The sequence below is a fragment of the Malaclemys terrapin genome, chromosome 11 (assembly GCF_027887155.1).
Source record: "Malaclemys terrapin pileata isolate rMalTer1 chromosome 11, rMalTer1.hap1, whole genome shotgun sequence".
NCBI lineage: Eukaryota > Metazoa > Chordata > Testudines > Emydidae > Malaclemys > Malaclemys terrapin.
Genome location: NC_071515.1, coordinates 1,018,934 through 1,038,535, shown reverse-complemented (window position 1 = coordinate 1,038,535; position 19,602 = coordinate 1,018,934). Strand labels below are relative to the sequence as shown.

Genomic DNA, 19,602 nt, shown 5'->3' with positions numbered 1-19,602 from the left:
GCAGGGAGGGGGTAGCTAGGGGCTGTGTACGGGCAGGGGGTAGCTCAGGGGGCAGGGAGGGGGTAGTTAGGGGCTGTGTGGGGGCAGGGGGTAGCTCAGGGTGCAGGGAGGGGGTAACTAGGAGCTGTGTGCAGGGAGGGGGTAGCTCAGGGTGCAGGGAGGGGGTAACTAGGGGCTGTGTGCGGGCAGGGGGTAGCTCAGGGTGCAGGGAGGGGGTAACTAGGGGCTATGTGCAGGCAGGGGGTAGCTCAGGGTGCAGGGAGGAGGTAACTAGGGGCTATGTGCTGTGAGGGCTCCCATGCGGTCCCTATACCCTGAGGGCTCTGCCAGCCACAAAGCCGAGCAAAGGGGAGCAGGTTCAACCCCCTGCAGCAGCAGGAGACGAGGGAACGCTGCGGCTGCCTGCTCCATGGCACCAGCCCAGAGCAGTAGCTGGACCACACTTCCGGGCTCTGGCTTCCCACCTCCGACATAGCCAGGGGGTGGGGAGAGAAGGAGGTGGAGGGGGGGTGGGGAGCTGCCCCAGGACTGCCCTGCTCTTGCACTGTAGTTGGGGGGCGTGTAACACCCCTGTGTACTCCCATGGGCTCAGGGCTTCTGCCCCGTGGGGAGCATCGGGGCTCCAGAATTGAACCCTGCTGCTCCCAGCTTCAGCCCTGTGGGGGGCCCCAGGGATCAGGGCGTCAGCCCTGCGGGAGGTGCTGGGGTTCGGGCTCTGGATTTTAGCCACAGGGCCCTGTGGCCCCCCTGAAAGGGTTCACGGACACCCAGTGGGCCACAAACCCCCTGTTGAGAACCGCTGGTCTAGAAAACATGATCTATGAGGAAAGATTGAAAGAACTGGGTTTGTTTAGTCTGGAGAAAAGAAGACTGAGAGGGGACATAACAACAGTTTCCAAGCACATAAAAGATTGTTACAAGAAGGGGAAAAAATTGTTCTTAACCTCTGAGGACAGAACAAGAAGCAATGGGCTTAAATTGCAGCCAGGGAGGTTTAGGTTGGACATTAGGAAAAACTTCCTGCCAGCATAGTTAAGCACTGGAACCAGGGGCAGCTCTAGCTTTTTGGCCACCCCCAAGCAGGGCAGTCAGGTGGCCTTCGGCGGCACGCCTGCGGGAGGTCCCCAGTCCCGCGGATTCGGCGGCATGCCTGCGGGAGGTCCCCAGTCCCGCGGATTCGGCGGCATGCCTGTGGGTGGTCTGCCAGTCCTGTCCCGCGCCTTCGGTGTACCCACCGCCGAATTGCTGCCGAAGCCGCGGGACCGGCGGACCTCCCGCAGGCATGCCGCCGAAGGCCGCCTGACTGCCGCCCTCGGAGCGAATGGTAGGCCGCCCCCACCCCCGCCCCCGCGGCTTGCCGCCCCAGGCACGCACTTGGTGCGCTGGTGCCTGGAGCCGCCGCTGACTGGAACAAATTGCCTGGGGAGGTTGTGAAATCTCTGTCATTGTAGGTTTTTAGCAGGCTAGACAGTCACCTCTCAGGGATGGTCTAGATGAGGGTAGTCAATTATTTTTTGTCAAGGTCCAAATTCTTCATCAATGTATAGTCAGGGGCCAGACTGCAGAGAAAATCATTTAAAAAAATAACAATAATATGTAAATAAAAAGATTTTGGGGTCCTTTCAATCCAGATTTGGCCCATGATCTGCCTATTGACTACCATGGTCTAGATAATACAGTAGCACCTCGGCGTTACGGACACCTCGGGAATGGAGGTGGTTCGTAACTCTGAACAAGCCGGTACGGGATGCTCCTCAGGGCGGACTGCTCAGAATGGGGGCTCACAGCTCTGCAGCGGCTGCCCGACAAGTTTCTGATTCTAGCCCAACTGCCAGGGTGATGAGTGAGGCACCCTGGGGCACTGGGGCATCAGTGGGCGCGTGGTGCAGGCTGGGGCCCTTTAAAAGTGAGCTGCTCCTCCAGGGCACAGCATGCAGGCAGGAGTCCGGGCTCCAGCAGCTCACACTCTAGGCCAGGTTCCAGCAGCAACTCAAGAAGCTTCTTTCCTGGACTGAGACTAAGGTTGCAAGCTTGTCCCGCTCCGGCAAGAGGGGCAAACAGCCCCTGTGACCAGTGCAGACCCCAGCACTTCTGCTCGGGAGCTCACAGTTGTGCCTGTGAACCTCAGCATCTTCACCTGTAAGTGGCTCGCCTGCTGCCTGGCAAGTGGGGGGTAGGGGCGGGGACAGGCAGTCCAGATGTGCCTAACTTTAAGATGCAATACTGGCACGGCACAGCACAGTATTTGTTGGGTTTTTTTTTCTTTTTCATCTCCGCTGCTGCCTGATTGCATACTTCTGGGTCCACGTGGAGTCTGGTTGACGGGTCAGTCTGTAACTCTGGTGTTCGTATTTTTGAGGTTCTACTGTACTTAGTCTTGCCTTGAGCGGAGGGGACTGGACTAGATGAGCTCTTGATGGCCCTTCCAGTCCTATGATTCCATGGAAAGGACTAATGTGGTTTTTCTAATCTGACTTCCTGCATTATACCAACAATAGGATTTTACCCAGAAATTCCCACAGTGGAGGGAATATTCATCCCTACTATTTAAGAGAACACAAAGGATCCACTGATCAAGTTCCAAATCTCAGCTGTATAGTGGTGTGCAGTGAGCCCCTGTGCAGCCGAACTCCTGGCCTAGGGTGACCAGATGTCCCAATTTTATAGGGACAGTCCCAATTTTTGGGTCTTTTTCTTATATAGTCTCCTATTACCCCCCACCCCCGTCCCGATTTTTCACATTTGCTGTCTGCTCACCCTATCCTGGGCAGTAGGAAGTATGCATCGCCTGTCAGTGCTCCTTAAACGCTACCCCAAACCTTTGCAGTCCAAGACTAGGTCTTTTAAGAATGCTCCACAGCTGCCAAGAAGGGGCCAGGCTTTACCTGGGAGCTGGGTTCATACTGAAACCTGCCTCTGTCAGTCTTCTTTTACTTCCAGATCTTCTACTGGACGATTTAGACATATAAGCATCACTCCTGATCCCTTCCCAGAACCCCACCCCCGAATGCTACATGCACATAAAGCAAACGTTGGCAGATGATCTGTTTTGGTCATGAGGCAGAAGCATAGCTAATCCTCTGACTCTGTGCTGCTCTCTTCAGAAAACCACGGCAGAGTGTTTATTTGTAAATGGGAAGAAATAATCTGCATTTCTAAAGTTCTTTGAGACCGTGATAAAAGTCACTTTTGAAGTGCAAAGTATTATTCACTGGCACTCTCACACTTAGCTGTACTCATTGCACACACCGAGGGCTCCTGACTTCCCTTCGTCCCCCCCTTCATGTGCCACCCTCCCATCCCCCTCTATTTCACAGATTCCCTGCATCTGCCTACCCCTCCTTCATGTCACAGGCTCTGTCCCACGTTTCTTCATCTCGCCCAGCCGGGGCTCTGTGTGCCCTCTGTCCCTCCCATACCATCCAGAAGTTCTGTATGCCTCCTCTCCCCAGACCAGGGCCCCCCCTTCTCCCCACCATTATTTCTTCTCTTTCTGTCTGAGAGAGGTCTCATTTGGGCGTCACCATTTTAAAATTCTTTTGGGAAGACGAACAAAGCGGAGATTCCCCCAGCATTGGAGTGACTGAGTAGGACCTCTCTTCCTTCAGCCAGTTATTACTAAACAATGTTGCCTCCCCTAATTATCAAAAGCTTTACTACTGAGTCGACTGTCTTTATTGGCAATAACATTCTAATTAATATCTACCCCATTTAACTGTATGATGATTGCCCAACCACTATCTAACTCTTGCTTTGGTATAACTCGAATAGTAAAGGGACAAAGTAAACAATTTATTTCTGAATACTGCCTTGAGCCTGATCAGACAGTCCCCTTGTGAGAGGGATGCAAGGATCCAGGTTTATAAACCAGACTTCTGGCTTTAATTCCTGTAACACTAGAAATAATTTTGTTTTTTAAACAGGAGAATAAACCATCCCGCATTCAGACTGGTCCAGAAGCAACCCTGCAGACCCACCTCCTTGTATTTGAGGCTGAGAAATCCAGAAAAGAAAACCGTGTTGTGTTTTTAGAAACTAGAAAGGAACTCTTCCCGAAGCCCACATACAAATGAACTTTTAATTTGCTCCTTTCATATTTAAGGGGACAGAATAAAAACTGGTCCTAGTTCCCAGGGAAATCATGTCTTGTTTCTACTAATCTGGAATATATCTGGGGATGGGCACTATCTAAAATCAAATTTTGCCTACTACAAATCTGTAAAATGCAAAAGGTTGGTTTATAGAATTTTCTATATCGTTTCATTATTTGTTTTGGATAAAGAAAATATTAAAAATCTTCAGTATTTGTGTCTATCCTGGTTTCCTTTAAAGGACACGAAGCTTATTCTTCAGCAGCACTTCACTTAACCCTTAAGTACTCTGCCCTGAGAAACCAGCAGTTCGAGGTACAACGGCAAAGGGTTTGACAGCTGGAAGTCAGTTTAAATCAGCATTTCTCGCATGCAGCCACCAGGGGCTTTTTGTGCAGTCAGAACAGCCTCCTGGGCAGTGATGGAGAGGCCAAAGCATCAGCCTCGCCCCCTCCCTCCCTGTTGCTCCTGCACTGCCTCTGGAGACAGATGGGGCACAATGCTGCAGGAGCAAGGCGAGTTCTTGACCCACCTGTGGGGTGGGCAGGGCACGTTGGGGCTTGGGCTTCAGCCCTAGGGGAGAACCTGGCCGCAGGGTTTCAGCTGCACGGTTTGAGCCCCGGGCTCTGACTGTGCATCAGGGGGGCACTGACCTCTGGCTTCGGCCATGTGTCCTTGGCCCTGGGCGCTAACCCCGGCTGTGCAGCAACAAGCGCTGGCTCCAGGCTCTGGCTGTGTAGTGGCAGTTGCTGGCCTCAGTCACCAACCCCCAGCCTCAGCCCCGTGGTGGTGGGTGTTGATCGACAGCTCCAGCCGCGCAGCAGCAGCCAGCGACCCTGGGCTCCGGCCACTCACTCTGGACCCCGTGGGAGCTGACCCCCAGCTCCGGCCATACGGCAGCGGGGCTCACCCTTCCCCCGATGCCTCACAACCATGCAAATATCACTTTTCCCAGCACACTTTCTAGCTCCCTGGGAGGCTGGGAAAAGTGATACTTGTCTGTTTGTTAAAATCAGTTTTCCCAGCGAGCTACTGAGTGTGCTGTGAAAAGCACTATTAAACACACAAATATCATTTTTCACCTCATTTTTATTATTGTCTGAAAAAACCAACATAAATAAATGATTTGGACATGTGTATGTGCATATTTATTTGTTTTTCCTAAAGTTTAAGTATTTTAGGGAAAAGTGTCAGAGCAGCCACCAGCAAGAATTGGTGGTCACACGCTGAGGCCACACAAGACTTTGTTGTGAGAACCCCTGGTTTAAATGTACTCCCAGGCGAAATCCAAACCCGCCATGTCTGCCTGAACCTTTGCAGGCAGGACTTCAGGTATCACCCAAAAGATCTTATTTGTCTGTGGTTCCATGTGTACATTTGCTCAGATTTTACTTCTCCGTTAAAAAAGTAACCAATTCCCAGCTGCCTGTCAACTGAGAGCTGGCTGAGTTGCCATGGTTTGCCGTAGGGGTGTGGTGCCAAGGGAGCAACACATAGGCCTGCAATGAATCTCAAGTGCCTCCATCTTGCCTGGCTCTTCTCAGCCCTTTCTCTTGCTCTGAGCTGCCCTCTTTTGGGCCCCCACCAACTTCCTCAGGTGCACGAACAGCAGCAGATTCATCTTGGAGCAATAGCTGAGGACGGCGACTTTTCTGTCAGCACTACAGTGGACTATTGCATTGTGGGCTTCTTAAATAAGCAGGAGACTGTGATCTTCAGAAAGAACACGGAGTATTTGTGACACCTTAGAGACTAACAAATTTATTTGGGCTAGAACCCACCCTAAAAGTGGCCTTTCTTCAACAAAAAAAACCTTCAAAAACAGACTCCAGTGAGAAACTGCAGAACTGGAATTAATTTGCAAACTGGACACCATTAAATCTGGCTTGAATAAAGACTGGGAGTGGATGGCTCACTACACAAACTAAAAACTATTTCCCCATGCTAATCCCCCCCCCCCACCATTGTTACTCACACCTTGTCAACTGTTTGAAATGGGCCATCCTTGATTACCACTACAAAAGCAATTTTTCCTCCTGCTGCTAATAGCAGACTTTAATTGGTTTGTCTCGTTAGAGTTGGTACAGCAACCCCCATCTTTTCATGTTCTCTGTGTATATGCATCTTCCTACTGTATTTTCCACTCCATGCATCTGATGAAGTTGGTTTCAGCCCACAAAAGCTTATGCTCAAATAAATTTGTTAGTCTGTAAGGTGCCACAAGGACTCCTGTTCTTTTTGCTGATACAGACTAACACAGCTACCACTCGGAAACCTGTGATCTTCAATGAGTGTGTCTCAGTTTTGTTACGTCAAGTGCTTTAAAAGGTGTGATGTGCTGCACTGTGTGGGCTGAGAAATATCTTATGTGCTCCCCATAATTAATTCTGAGATTTGCACTGTGGCGTTAAGGCTTTTGGGATGACTGTTCCATGACTCAAACGCAGTGGCTTTGTTTGGCTACCAGAGTCTGAGGTTGGTGATCTTTGGGGATGGTACAAGCCTTACCTAAGACATTTAAGCGAGTTAGAATGTGGATTGAAGACGATAGAATGAATGATGTGCGAGTTCCTCCAAGTAACAGTGATAACTGTCTGCCTCTGACCACAGCTCGATTCTTATTGTGCTTATCACACTGGAATACGAATGGCTGCTAGTGGTGGCTGATAACCTATGAACATCGTGTAGTAATTCCTGGATTTTTACATGATTGTTTTAGCTGGACTCATGTATAACGTTTGAACAAATACTGTTCAGGGAGAAAGGTATAAAAACACCCAAGTATTTGCTGTGCTTAGAGCGGTGATGTTCTGTGGGATACCTTCTGGAAGAACAGTAGTGTGGGTAAATAATTCTGGTCACATTCAGTGCTGCACCCCGAATCGAAAAAAAGATTTTCTGCTGCTTACGCTATTTGCAGCTTAATTGGGTGAAGATAAAGAAGCAACAGTGGCCAATTCTGAGTGCCCCTCCTCTGCCCAAAATCTTGAAATAGTTAACTGTAAAATTAGAAACCAACTATGGCTTACGTCATGGTAAGATTACTTTAGAAGGACGCCTACAGGGGCATCCAGCACAACTTCCTATACATTAGACTGATGACAGTCAGTAACACTCTCTCCACCTCCACACTAGAGCTATTTACAAAACAGGAGTTTGTGTTCAATTTGTATAAATGCTGTAATCTGGAAGGCCCAGATCCACAAAGCTATTTTGGTTCTTGACTTCCATTGGATTTCAGTGGAATTTAGGAGCCTAAATTTTACCTTTGTGGATCTGGGCCTAAGTAATCGCAGTTTGACATAAACATGAACGATTACTTCTTATTTTGACACAAATTATTAATTAACAAATGAGGACAATCAGAATCCTTGTCTGAGGCCTCCTAAAGCCTCAAAATACTTTAATGTTCTTATGAAATAATTCACATCCACTATCGGTTTTCCCTGTAGTAAATATATTGTCTTTTGAGCTGGCACACTGTCCTGATCCTCGTCTGTACAGTAATCTTTTGAGTAATTCAGTTCAGACAGATGTTATCAATCACCTGGAGTTTCTTCCTCAGAAGCTGTTATGGCCTTCAAGGCTCTTCTCTTCCTTAATCTTTCTGCATTTGTGATGGTCATAGGATGCAATGGGAAAAATCCAGATAGACCTGAAAGATTATTTATGTTTATAGCTGGAATTGCAATATTACTGTTCTAGTCTCAGAGATTCAAAGGCTAGAAGGGAGCATTGTGATGATCTCATCTGACCTCCTATATAACACATGCTATAGAACAGGGATCTCAAACTCAAATGACCACGAGGGCCACATGAGGACTAGTACATTGGCCGCATTACTGACACCTCCCCCCACACTGCCCTCAGCCCCGCCCCCACTCCACCCCTTCTATGAGGCCCTGCCCTGCCCCCATTCCAACCCCTTCCCCAAATTCCCCACCCCCAACTCGGCCCCCTCCCTGCCCCCAGGGGGTACAGGAGGGGTGTGGGGTGTGGCGGGGGCTCAGGGCAGGGAGTTGGGGTGTGGGGTGCAGCAGGGGGTTGGGGTGCAAGAGGGGTGCAGCAAGGGGTTCAGGGCAGGGGTGCGGCAAGGGGTTCGGCTGCAGGAAGGGTTCGGGGGGCAGGCTCTGGCCCAGTGTGCACCGGGGGCAGGGCAGGCTCCTTGCCTGCCTGTCTGCCCTGCCCTGCACCCGTGCCGCTCTGGGAAGTGGTCGGAACCTGGGGAAGAGGGACACAAGGGTCTAGGTGTTGCTGTTGCTTCAGGCACCGGCCCCTGCAGCTCCCATTGCCTGGGAATGGGGAACTATGGCCAATGGGAGTTGCTGGGGGCGCTGCCTGAAGCAAGAGCAACACACAGACCCATGTGCCCCCCCCTTCCCCACGTTCCGGCCGCTTCCCGGCGCGGGGGCAGGGCAGGCCAGACAGGCAGGCAGGGTTTGCCCCCGGTGCGCGTCGGGCCGGAGCCGCTCTAGGTAAACGCTGGGGGGGGGCGTGAGGAGCTCGCAGGCCGCAGAAAATAACCCCGCGGGCCACGTGTTTGAGACCCCTGCTATACAACTACCCCAAAATAATTCTTAGGAGGATATATTTTAGAAAAACACCCAATCTTGAGTTAAATTGTCAGTGATGGAGAATCCACCACAAGCCTGGGTAAAGTGTTCCAATAGTTAATGAGACTTTTAAGAAGTGAGAGTAATTGTCTCTCTCACCCTCCCTCTAGTGACTTGAAGTGCCTTTTACTGCTGTCTCGGCCAGCTCAGTGTCTCCATAAATGAGACCCATCCCATTTCCTGTGGCCAAAAGAAGGGTGATTGCATATATACATATTTTCAAGAATTCATGCAAAGAAATGAAGAAAGGGTCTTTGGTACTCCAAATACGCGGAGGATCACCTAGGAAAATCTATTGTCGTTTAAGCGAAATAAGGAAATAGTTCAGATGAAAAAACACGTTGAGTTACCTAGAAGTTTTTCAACTGGTTTTGTGATGTGTGCTCCACAACCAATCCAGTGTTTGAGTCTCTCGATGTTCAAGCCAACCAGCTTTTCGTTGTGGCCATTTGGAAGCGGGTCATAACAGCCCACTTGCTCCAAATACTTGCTGTCCCGAGCTCGCTTGTTATATGCGACCACTATACGGAAGAAGGGTCTGTTGGCACAGCCACCAAGAGCCAATCGGATAGCTACGTGTCCTCCATGATAATTTTTCATAAGGAGGTGAGCTGAAGGAAAGATCAACAGGTATCACAAGAGATTTGATTATAACAGATGTGTATAGACGTCTAGCCAAAAAATTCCAAAAGGCCTTCGAGAAAAGTTTGGTTTCACTTAAAATCAATAAAACTGCTGTAACCGTCCCTTACACACCAACAATAGATTATTCTTTATGATGGAACTGACGTCTGTACCTGCCATGAGATTGCTTTAAGACCTCAATTTATTTACAATAAATAAGACAGATTTGCTTTACCAACCCTTAAGAGAGTTCCGCGGAGAAGGCTGCACATTCTCCACTAACTGTGATTGATTTAGAGGGATGCAGAAACTAGGAGTCTGTGCGTGCAACACTTACCCTGTTTCCCCGAAAATAAGACAGTGTCTTATATTAATTTTTGCTCCCAAAGATGCGCTAGGTCTTATTTTCAGGGGATGTCTTATTTTTCAGAAATGAAAAATGCCTTATTATCGGTGGATGCCTTATTACCGGGGAGGTCTTATTATCGGGGGGATGCCTTATATTACAACGAGAGGCAAAACTGTAAGTAGGCCTTATTTTCGGAGGATGTCTTATTTTCGGGGAAACAGGGTAACAAGCCCTGTCTGCACTTACCAAGGTGCACCATGATGACTCTTGCCAGCACCTGAAAGAGGAAAAAGACCATGAATGAATCCCCTGCCACTCCCAAACACGGGGCCAGCCCACTGCAGCTGTGAATGCTATAGGGTAGACATAGCCTTAGTTGACCGAGATGAGTTATAACTGAAAGTTATAGTTTGAAAATCCTGAGGGAAACATGGGAGTGGGGTTTTTTTTGTTTGTTTCTTTGTTTTAAATGGAGATATCCTATCTCCTAGAACTGGAAGGGACCTTGAAAGGTCATCGAGTCCAGCCCCCTGCCTTCACTAGCAGGACCAAGGACTGATTTTACCCCAGATCCCTAAGTGGCCCCCTCAAGGATTGAACTCACAAGCCTGGGTTTAGCAGGCCAATGCTCAAACCACTGAGCTATCCCCCCCCTCCGTGAGCTATCCCTGAGTTGCAAGCCCTGCCCTGACCCCTATAGAGTCTGTCTCTCATGACCCACTGGCCATGGCGATCCTGGGAATGGAAGTTTCAAAGCACCTGCCCCCGCTCCCACTTTTGTGGTTCAGGGTTTAGGTAACTTTCAACCTCTTAGGAGCACAGGCAAAATTAAAAGCATTTTTTTTTCCTGGTAGCCCTGATAGGCAGCAGCTTCACTGCCTCACCCTGCTTGCCTTTCTGTTTCAATAGCTTTGTTGCTAGGGGAATGCCAACAAGTGCCACATGAGTACATAAAATCACTTGTCATTTTAAGAAGAACAGGAGTACTTGTGGCACCTTAGAGACTAACAAATTTATTAGAGCATAAGCTTTCGTGGACTACAGCCCACTTCTTCGGATGCATATAGAATGGAACATATAATGAGGAGATATATATACACACATACAGAGAGCATAAACAGGTGGGAGTTGTCTTACTAACTCTGAGAGGCCAATTAATTAAGAGAAAAAAAAAAAACTTTTGAAGTGATAATCAAGCTAGCCGAGTACAGACAGTGTGATAAGAAGTGTGAGAGTACTTACAAGGGGAGATAGTCAACGTTTGTAATGGCTCAGCCATTCCCAGTCCTTATTCAAACCGGAGTTTGGAAAAGAAGCCCTTGAGGAATTTCACCATGATTTCAATAATTTCCATCCCACCATCAACCTCAGCCTAGATCAATCCACACAAGCGGTCCATTTCCTGGACACTACTGTGCTAATAAGCGATGGTCACATCAATACCACCCTATACCGGAAACCTACTGACCGCTACACTTACCTACATGCCTCCAGCTTCCATCCAGGACACACCACACGATCCATTGTCTACAGCCAAGCTCTAAGATATAACCGCATTTGCTCCAATCCCTCCGATAGAGACAAGCACCTACAAGATCTCTATCAAGCATTCTTAAAACTACAATACCCACCTGCTGAAGTGAAAAAACAGATTGACAGAGCCAGACGAGTACCCAGAAGTCACCTCTTACAAGACAGGCCCAACAAAGAAAATAACAGAACACCACTAGCTGTCACCTTCAGCCCCCAACTAAAGCCTCTCCAGCGCATCATCAGAGATCTACAACCTATCCTGAAAGATGATCCTTTACTCTCACAGATCTTGGGAGACAGACCTGTCCTCGCTTACAGACAACCCCCCAACCTAAAGCAAATACTCACCAGCAACCACACATCACTGAACAAAACCACTAACCCAGGAACCTATCCTTGTAACAAACCCCGATGCCAACTCTGTCCACATATCTATTCAAGTGACATCATCATAGGACCTAATCACATCAGCCATACCATCAGGGGCTCGTTCACCTGCACATCTACCAATGTGATCTATGCCATCATGTGCCAGCAATGCCCCTCTGCCATGTACATTGGCCAAACCGGACAGTCTCTACGCAAAAGAATTAATGGACACAAATCTGACATCAGGAATCAAAATACTCAAAAACCAGTGGGAGAACACTTTAACCTGTCTGGTCATTCAGTGACAGACCTGCGGGTGGCTATATTACAACAGAAAAACTTCAAAAACAGACTCCAAAGAGAGACTGCAGAGCTAGAATTGATATGCAAACTAGACACAATTAACTCCGGTTTGAATAAGGACTGGGAATGGCTGAGCCATTACAAACGTTGACTATCTCCCCTTGTAAGTACTCTCACACTTCTTATCACACTGTCTGTACTCGGCTAGCTTGATTATCACTTCAAAAGTTTTTTTTTTTCTCTTAATTAATTGGCCTCTCAGAGTTAGTAAGACAACTCCCACCTGTTTATGCTCTCTGTATGTGTGTATATATATCTCCTCATTATATGTTCCATTCTATATGCATCCGAAGAAGTGGGCTGTAGTCCACGAAAGCTTATGCTCTAATAAATTTGTTAGTCTCTAAGGTGCCACAAGTACTCCTGTTCTTCTTTTTGCGGATACAGACTAACACGGCTGTTACTCTGAAACTTGTCATTTTAAGGTAAGAATTAGCTTCCACATTAAATTGGTGTCCTGAGGATCTGGCGTTTTTATATATTAGGGCTGTCAATTAATTGCAGTTAACTCACACGATTAACTCAAATCAATTGTGATTAATTGCACTTATAACAACAGAATACCAATTGAAATGTATTAAATATTTTTGGACACATTTTCAATACTGATTTCAATTACAACACAGAATACAAAGTACACAGTGCTCACTTTATATTATTATTTTTTATTACAAACATATGCACTGTAAAAATGATACAACAAAAGAAATAGTATTTTTCAATTCACCTCAGACATACTAGGAGGATGGTGAAGCACTGGAATGGGTTCCCTAGGGAGGTGGTGGAGTCTCCTTCCTTGGAGGTTTTTAAGGCCCGGCTTGACAAAGCCCTGGCTGGGATGATGGGGTCTGTGTCTGTGTGAGAGTCGGGGTGTGTGTGTGTGTGTGTGTCTGTGTGTGGGGTCTGTGTTGGGGAGTGTCTGTGTCTGGGGGGGTTGTGTGTGTGTCTGTGTGGGGTGTGTGTGTGGGGGGACAGTGTCTGTGTGTGGGGGGGGGTCTGTGTGGGTGGTGTCGGTGTCTGTCTGGGGGGGTGGGGGGCAGTGTCTGTGTGTGGGGGGGGTTGTGTGTGTGTCTGTGGGGTGTGTGTGTGTGGGGGGGGTCTGTGTGGGTGGTGTCTGTCTGGGGGGGGCGGTGTCGGGGTGTCTGTGTGGGGGGGGGGGGGGGAGGGATCGGGGCCGGAACGCGACTCCCCGGCTCCGGCGCTAGTCCCGGGCAGTCCCGCTGTGCCGGGCCGAGGGAGGCTCCCGGCGCTCCCCGCTCGCGGCTCGGACCCGCCCCGGCCGCGCTGCTCCCGCCCCCCCCCCCGCGTTACCTGCTCGGGCCGGGTGGGCACCTCTCCCCGCGCACGCGCTGAGCCCCGCCCCCGCCGTGTCCCAACCTCGCGGGCCGCCGTAGCGCGGCAGCGGGGTCCAGCGGCAACGCGGCATTGTGGGAACGGAACCCTAGTGCGCCTGCGTCAAGCGCCTGCATTTCCCATCGGCCCCCGCGAGGGCTTCGGCCCCAAGCTAGGCCGCTGTCTGGGGACTAGTCCCGTCAGCCACTGCGTTTCCGCCCCGTCTCTGTCGCACCGAGATGACGTCACAGCGCCCCCCCCCCTTCGGAGAGGGCCACGCGCGCCCTAGCGAGAACAACCGGGGGTGAAGCCGGCCAGTGCGGGTGACCCTCCATTTCCCATCAGGCAGTGCGGGGCACGCGCTGTGGGTGTGGCCCGACCAGGATTTCCCGCTCTCAGAGCGAGGCTGTCGCCGCAGGGACACGTGACCTCTCGGTGGCTTCCATGGGAGATGGAGTTCGCCCGCTCTAGTCCTCAGCGCATCCCCCCCAGCCCTCCCCACTGAGTGCGCCGGGTGCCCCGGGCCGTGAAACCGGGACAACGGCCAGTCCGCGTACTCCACTGGTCTTGATGGCACCTGCGTAATGAGAGTATTATGGGGGAATAACTTCCGGTTACTGTTCCCGGGGGGACAGTATTAAAAACCGCACCATGTCGAATGATTTCCGCTCACTGTTCCCGGGGGGACAGAATGAAACAGCACACCAAGTTTAATGAGTTCCGGTCACTGTTCCCGGGGGGACAGTATTGAAGACCGCACCAGGTTAAATGAGTTCCGGTCACTGTTCCCGGGGGGACAGTATTAAACAGCACACCAAGCTAAATGAGTTCCGGTCACTGTTCCCGGGGGACAGTATTAAACAGCACACCAATCTAAATGAGTTCCGGTCACTGTTCCCGGGGGGACAGTATTGAAGACCGCACCAGGTTAAATAAGTTCCGGTCACTGTTCCCGGGGGGACACTAAGCCGCGTACCGGGGCACTGGTACTGTATCCGGTCAGACACTACTAGAGTGACCACTCGGGCAAATAACTTCCGGTCACTGGGTTTAGTCGAACACAATTAGCGCTTTCACCAGGCAACTTAACTTCCGGGTGCTGTCCCGCCGGACAGCGGGGGCGTGGCCGGCTCAGACTCTGCCCCGAGCGGGTGGGGCGGAGGTTGCAGGAGACGGTGACGCCTGCGCTGATTTGCTGGCGAGAGTCACGTGTCCCGGGCCTCCGTGCGGGGCTCTCGGGTTAGTTTTAGTGCTGCAGCCTGGGGCTGGGCCACGTGGGGTGCACTGAGCATGCGCAGTAAGCGCTGCTGAGGCCCCTGCCCGTACTAGCCCCACGTGGTCTGGGGGCAAAGGGGGGGGACATTGACTGGGCCGAGGGGTCAAGCAGCTGGAGGCGGGTTAGGAGAGGGTGAAACCCGCCTCGGGGACCCTGACCCCTGACCCCGCCCTGCTGCCCAAGGCCCCTCCCCTAGGCCGCCCCTCCCCCCCCGGCCTGCTGGAGCCCCACAACCGCGCCCGCAGGAGCCCTGGCGAAACCCCCCGATCCCGGCCTTGGCCCAGCACCGGCCCGAGCGCCCCCGGCTATTGGCCAGCCCGAGCCCCGAGCCCCAGGCCGCTAGCCGGAGCTGAGCCCCACCGGGGAGAGGGGGTGAGGAGAGACACGGCAGGTGGGGAGGGTCTCGGCGGGCAGCAGGTGGGTAGGTGGGTGGGTGCACGCAGGGACTGACCAGGCCGTGGGGTCTTGGGGAAGAGGCGGAGCAGTGGTGCGAAGAGGCGGAGTAGTGGTGCGAAGAGGTGGGGCCCCCCCAGGCCAGGTGTCCGGCGGTCGGTGGGTGGGTCGGTGCACACAGGGACTGACCAGGCCGTGGGGCCTCGGGGAAGAGGCGGAGTAGTGGTGCGAAGAGGCGGAGTAGTGGTGCGAAGAGGTGGGGCCCCCACAGACCTGCGGGTGGCTATATTACAACAGAAAAACTTCAAAAACAGACTCCAAAGAGAGACTGCAGAGCTAGAATTGATATGCAAACTAGACACAATCAACTCCGGTTTGAATAAGGACTGGGAATGGCTGAGCCATTACAAACATTGACTCTATCTCCCCTTGTAAGTACTCTCACACTTCTTATCACACTGTCTGTACTCGGCTAGCTTGATTATCACTTCAAAAGTTTTTTTTTTTTTTTTTTTTTCTCTCTTAATTAATTGGCCTCTCAGAGTTGGTAAGACAACTCCCACCTGTTTATGCTCTCTGTATGTGTGTATATATATCTCCTCATTATATGTTCCATTCTATATGCATCCGAAGAAGTGGGCTGTAGTCCACGAAAGCTTATGCTCTAATAAATTTGTTAGTCTCTAAGGTGCCACAAGTACTCCTGTTCTTCTTTTTGCGGATACAGACTAACACGGCTGTTACTCTGAAACTTGTCCACATGGTGTGTCCCACCGTAGAGTCTGAAATGGATTTCACATTGAGCTACGTTATGGGTACTACAAAACGAGATCATTCCCAGTATATATTTAAGGTACTCAGCGACTGTCTCTGATCCTCCAGTGTTGCAAACGCTCATGATTTTATTCGTGGTGTATTCGTTAAAGCCCCGGCTGCTAGAATTCTAATACAAGAGATTCTTAGATTTCATTCAATAGAGAAAAGTTTGGGGGTGTGAAGCCAGTACATCCTGGGCTTTATGCCCCGTATTCATCATCGTAAATATTATTGTGATAAGATTATGGCATAACTATGATGTATTTTAGGCAAGATGGGTCATATAAGGCATCAGTGAAAAGGTTATGATTTACTGAATATGATTATCCAATTTCATGCATGTATCATTTTGGTATCTGAAGTTAGGCATATCGTCTATACATCGATTACAAATGTGTTTACACCTGGGAACGCCCAGTAGGTAGAATGCACTCAGACTAGATGCCTGGCTGGGAAGGGCCATTAGGGAGAACAATAGGTCTTAGAAGATGCTAATCTCCCAACAGGGAACCTTCCTGAGGACGCTACATGGCTGCTGTAGCCCTACCGGCAGGGCCATCCTTACCCATACGCAAAGTACGCAGCTGCGTTGGGCACCAGCAGATTGCCTGGTGCCCTGCGCAGCTGTGTGCTACTCCAGCCCCTGCCCCCCTCTTCCCCAGGGCCCCCGCCTCTCCTCCGCCCCAGCCCCACCGCTTCCTGCCCCCACTCCACCCCTTCCTCAAAGCCCCTGCCCCGCCTCTTCCTGCCCCTGAGGGCCTGCACTCACCAGCGGCGGGAAGTGCAGCGACCCGGTCCCAGCCATGCTGCTGGTGAGTGCTGGGGGGTGGGGGGTGGTGCCCCCCCCCACAGAGGCCTGGGGCCCCACAACCCCCCACCCACAGGGGGGGCTGCAGAGGGCCCCAGAATAGCTAGGGATGGCTCTGCCTACCAGAACATGTGACCGAGTCACCTGCTACTGGACTCCATGTTGGAATACTAATGTTTTTCCACTGAAAGGTGTGGGAACTAAAGTTGGAGTCAAAGGGTTCCCGCCCTATGCAAAAGCTATTTAAGGCAGGGGAGTGACTGTCATCATGGATCTTCAGCAAGAAGATTGGTGGAAACACCTGAGAAGCGAGGACTGAACTGGGGGCGAAGGGCAGAACCCAGGCTGATCAACTGTTGGGGGAGAATTTGCTACTCATCCAATTTCTTTAGTATATTAAGCTTAGATTGTGTTTTTATTTGATCCATTTGCTATCCCTTATTATCACTAAAATCTACCTTTTGTGGTTAATAAACTCATTTTGGTTTTGTCTAAAACCAGTGTGTGGGGGAGTCATTACCTGGGGCAGAAAGCTGTATATATTCCTCTCCACGTTGAGGGAGGGGGCAAATTTCACGAGCTTGCACTGTACAGTTCCCTGTGCAGTGCACGACGGTATAACTTTGGGTTTACCCTCAGGGGGGGGGGGGGAGGGTGCACTTGAGTAACTGGGCAGCTTCTTAGCTGAGCGGATCTCAGCATGTGTGTGTAGCTGCAGCTGGGTGTGTCTCTACCTGTCTGTGCGGGAGGGGTTAGGAGCTTGTCACAGCAGAACAGTGTAAAGGGAGCCTGGGCTGGTGGGTCAGGGGGATTCACTGGTACGCCAGTTCCAGGTGGCACCCAGGGGACCCGTCACACACCCCAATACCTTTTGTTACAGACAGTAATGAGCAACAGCTGCATTTTGTTTATACATGTTCCTTCCTGATATCTTACTTTCCTCAGCAATTTTCTGCTCCAGTCTGTGTTCCGTTCTTATCTAACAAGGTCAATAACCTCTCAGTTCTTCCCACTCGCCCAGGCCCTGCATTAAAGTCTCGCGTTATTAACTGGAAGAGTTAGCCTGACTCTTGCTCTTCCTGGCAGACTAAGTTGTCTGCGCTTCCCCCCCTCCCCCGCAACTTCCAGAAGCGACAGCGTGCCTCTGATTTGGAAGGACACGTCTTCAACGGTAACCTCCTGTAGGGCCTGGACCACCATTGCTTTGGGATCCGAATCCATGGGCCTTTCGCCAAGTTCCAAGTCACTGACTGGGGAACACACTTCCCAGATCATCTGAAACTATATTGCCAAGTGAACAACAGCGTGATGACCAAACTGCAGTAAAACCCACAATGCTTCACAACACTAGCTGGCAGAACGGGACCAGAGTGCTCTGCGATCCGACTATTGTGCAAACTGAGTCAGTGTAGGCCTTAGCTAAACTAAACACAGGTTGGGAAATCCCGGCAGTGCTGGTGCAATGACAGCTACCCTGTAAGAACAGAATTTGACTGAAACCTGAGTTCTAACACGGAGTTATTATTCTGGAATGTAATTTGCTTACCGAAGCTCTCACAATCAGAACGATTATTCAAGGATGTAATTCTTTAATTACAAAGTACCAGTTTGTCTGGATAAGCTATACTGGGAAATCAGTTTTTATAAACAAAAGGTTAAAAGTGTGCTAACTGATCAAATGTAATTGATTATAGTAGCAAACATAGGTGGAAAAGCAGCGTTATATAGTCAAAACAAGAAAGTAGTCAGTAGTGCATATGTAAAGTAGATTAGATTTGAAGTCCTTTATATTCATGTTGCATCCTCTGAAACTCTATGGTAGGTAGATGCTGTGACCTTTGTACGAACTTCTCCTTTGCATCTGTGCTGGAGAATACAAGTTTAGCAAAAATTAAGATACAAGAAGCTTGTAACATACACGTAAATACAACAGCTTCTAGGTGTTGTGCTATCCCTGGCTACTACACTAGAGATGAAGTTAGGGGAGAGAGTCTGTTAACTTCTACAGTGTTAGCCAATATTGGCAATATTAACATTATACTGTCTAGAACATCACACATGTTTCTTGATTTGTCCTCATGTTAAGATCTTCTAAAATGCTTTTTTATTTCGGTTACAGAAAGAGAGCTGGAGTATTGTCATTTCAGGGCTAGCAGAAAAACAGATATTAGGCCTGGAATGTTCAAAACTAAATTCTTGTCTTGTGTCCATGCCTCTCTGCTTTTGTTTAATGTGTGGAGACTGCATAACTCTCAAATCATAAAATATATGCCATGTTGAAACTTACAACGTATCCCCTCCAAGGAAGTTGTAGCAATTACGGTTGGTAAAAAACATGTCACAGAAAACTGAGAACAAAGATCTATTAAATCAAGTGATCTGGGGAAAATTGTGAAACTCCCCCAGTTTGGTACAAATACAGGCAGGATAAGCACAGAATCTTTAAGACAGCGTGAGCTTGTAGAGGAGCAGACTTACCCCTGCAGCGCCTCCTGCTGGTGACTTCTGGGAATTAGCTTGTTCCAGCTCCGGAGCGCCCTCTGCAGGTCGGTGATCCACCTGTCCCTCCCTGGACCCCGGTGCTCTTTTACCTGGGGTGCTGCCCCCCGGCCGTAACCCCTCAGTCTTAGGGTCTCCCCCATCCCCAGGGAACCCCCACCCACTATTCCCACATCACCTCAGGATAAGGCCACTGCCAGTCTCCAACTAGCCCCGGCTCCCTGGGGCAGACTGCAGTATAGGCCACTCATCATTGGCAAGGTTGGGTTTGGACCTGCTGCCTTGGCCTAGCCCTGGGCTGCCCTCTGCAACCCCCAGTACCCCTTGGCCTTCTGCTAGGCCGCAGCCTGGGGCTTTCCAGGCTGGAGCTCCCCAGGCCTGCTCCACTCAGGTACCCTGTCTCTCACTCCCGGCAGCCAGGCCCTTCTCTCTCTGAACGCAGAGAGAAACTGCCCTGCGCCGCTGGCTCCCAGCCTTTTTATACAGGCCAGCTGGGGCCTGATTGGGGCGTGGCCCAGCTGCAGCTACTTCCCCAA

At 50.3% G+C, this 19,602-nt stretch overlaps 2 protein-coding genes across 4 annotated transcripts in view; one reads left to right on the top strand and one right to left on the bottom strand.

Moving 5' to 3' along the window:
- The window catches only part of LOC128845155 (uncharacterized oxidoreductase YjhC-like), a 71,401-nt gene extending 67,097 nt beyond the window's left edge, over positions 1–4,304 (top strand). For all 3 annotated transcript variants that reach the window (XM_054043523.1, XM_054043522.1, XM_054043521.1), the window contains one exon: positions 3,924–4,304. In XM_054043523.1, coding sequence (XP_053899498.1) covers positions 3,924–4,073 — 150 coding nt within the window. In that variant the 3' untranslated portion in view covers positions 4,074–4,304. The remainder of the gene's footprint in view (positions 1–3,923) is intronic.
- An 858-nt stretch (positions 4,305–5,162) lies between these two features.
- On the bottom strand, positions 5,163–13,327 carry LOC128845170 (28S ribosomal protein S16, mitochondrial-like). The gene is made up of 4 exons (XM_054043552.1): positions 13,254–13,327; positions 9,924–9,954; positions 9,055–9,315; positions 5,163–7,746 (listed from the first exon to the last, which is right to left on the bottom strand). Exons 2-4 carry the CDS (start codon positions 9,934–9,936, stop codon positions 7,631–7,633), a joined length of 390 nt encoding a protein of 129 aa, XP_053899527.1. The 5' UTR covers positions 9,937–9,954; positions 13,254–13,327; the 3' UTR covers positions 5,163–7,630.
- Positions 13,328–19,602: the final 6,275 nt, after the last annotated feature.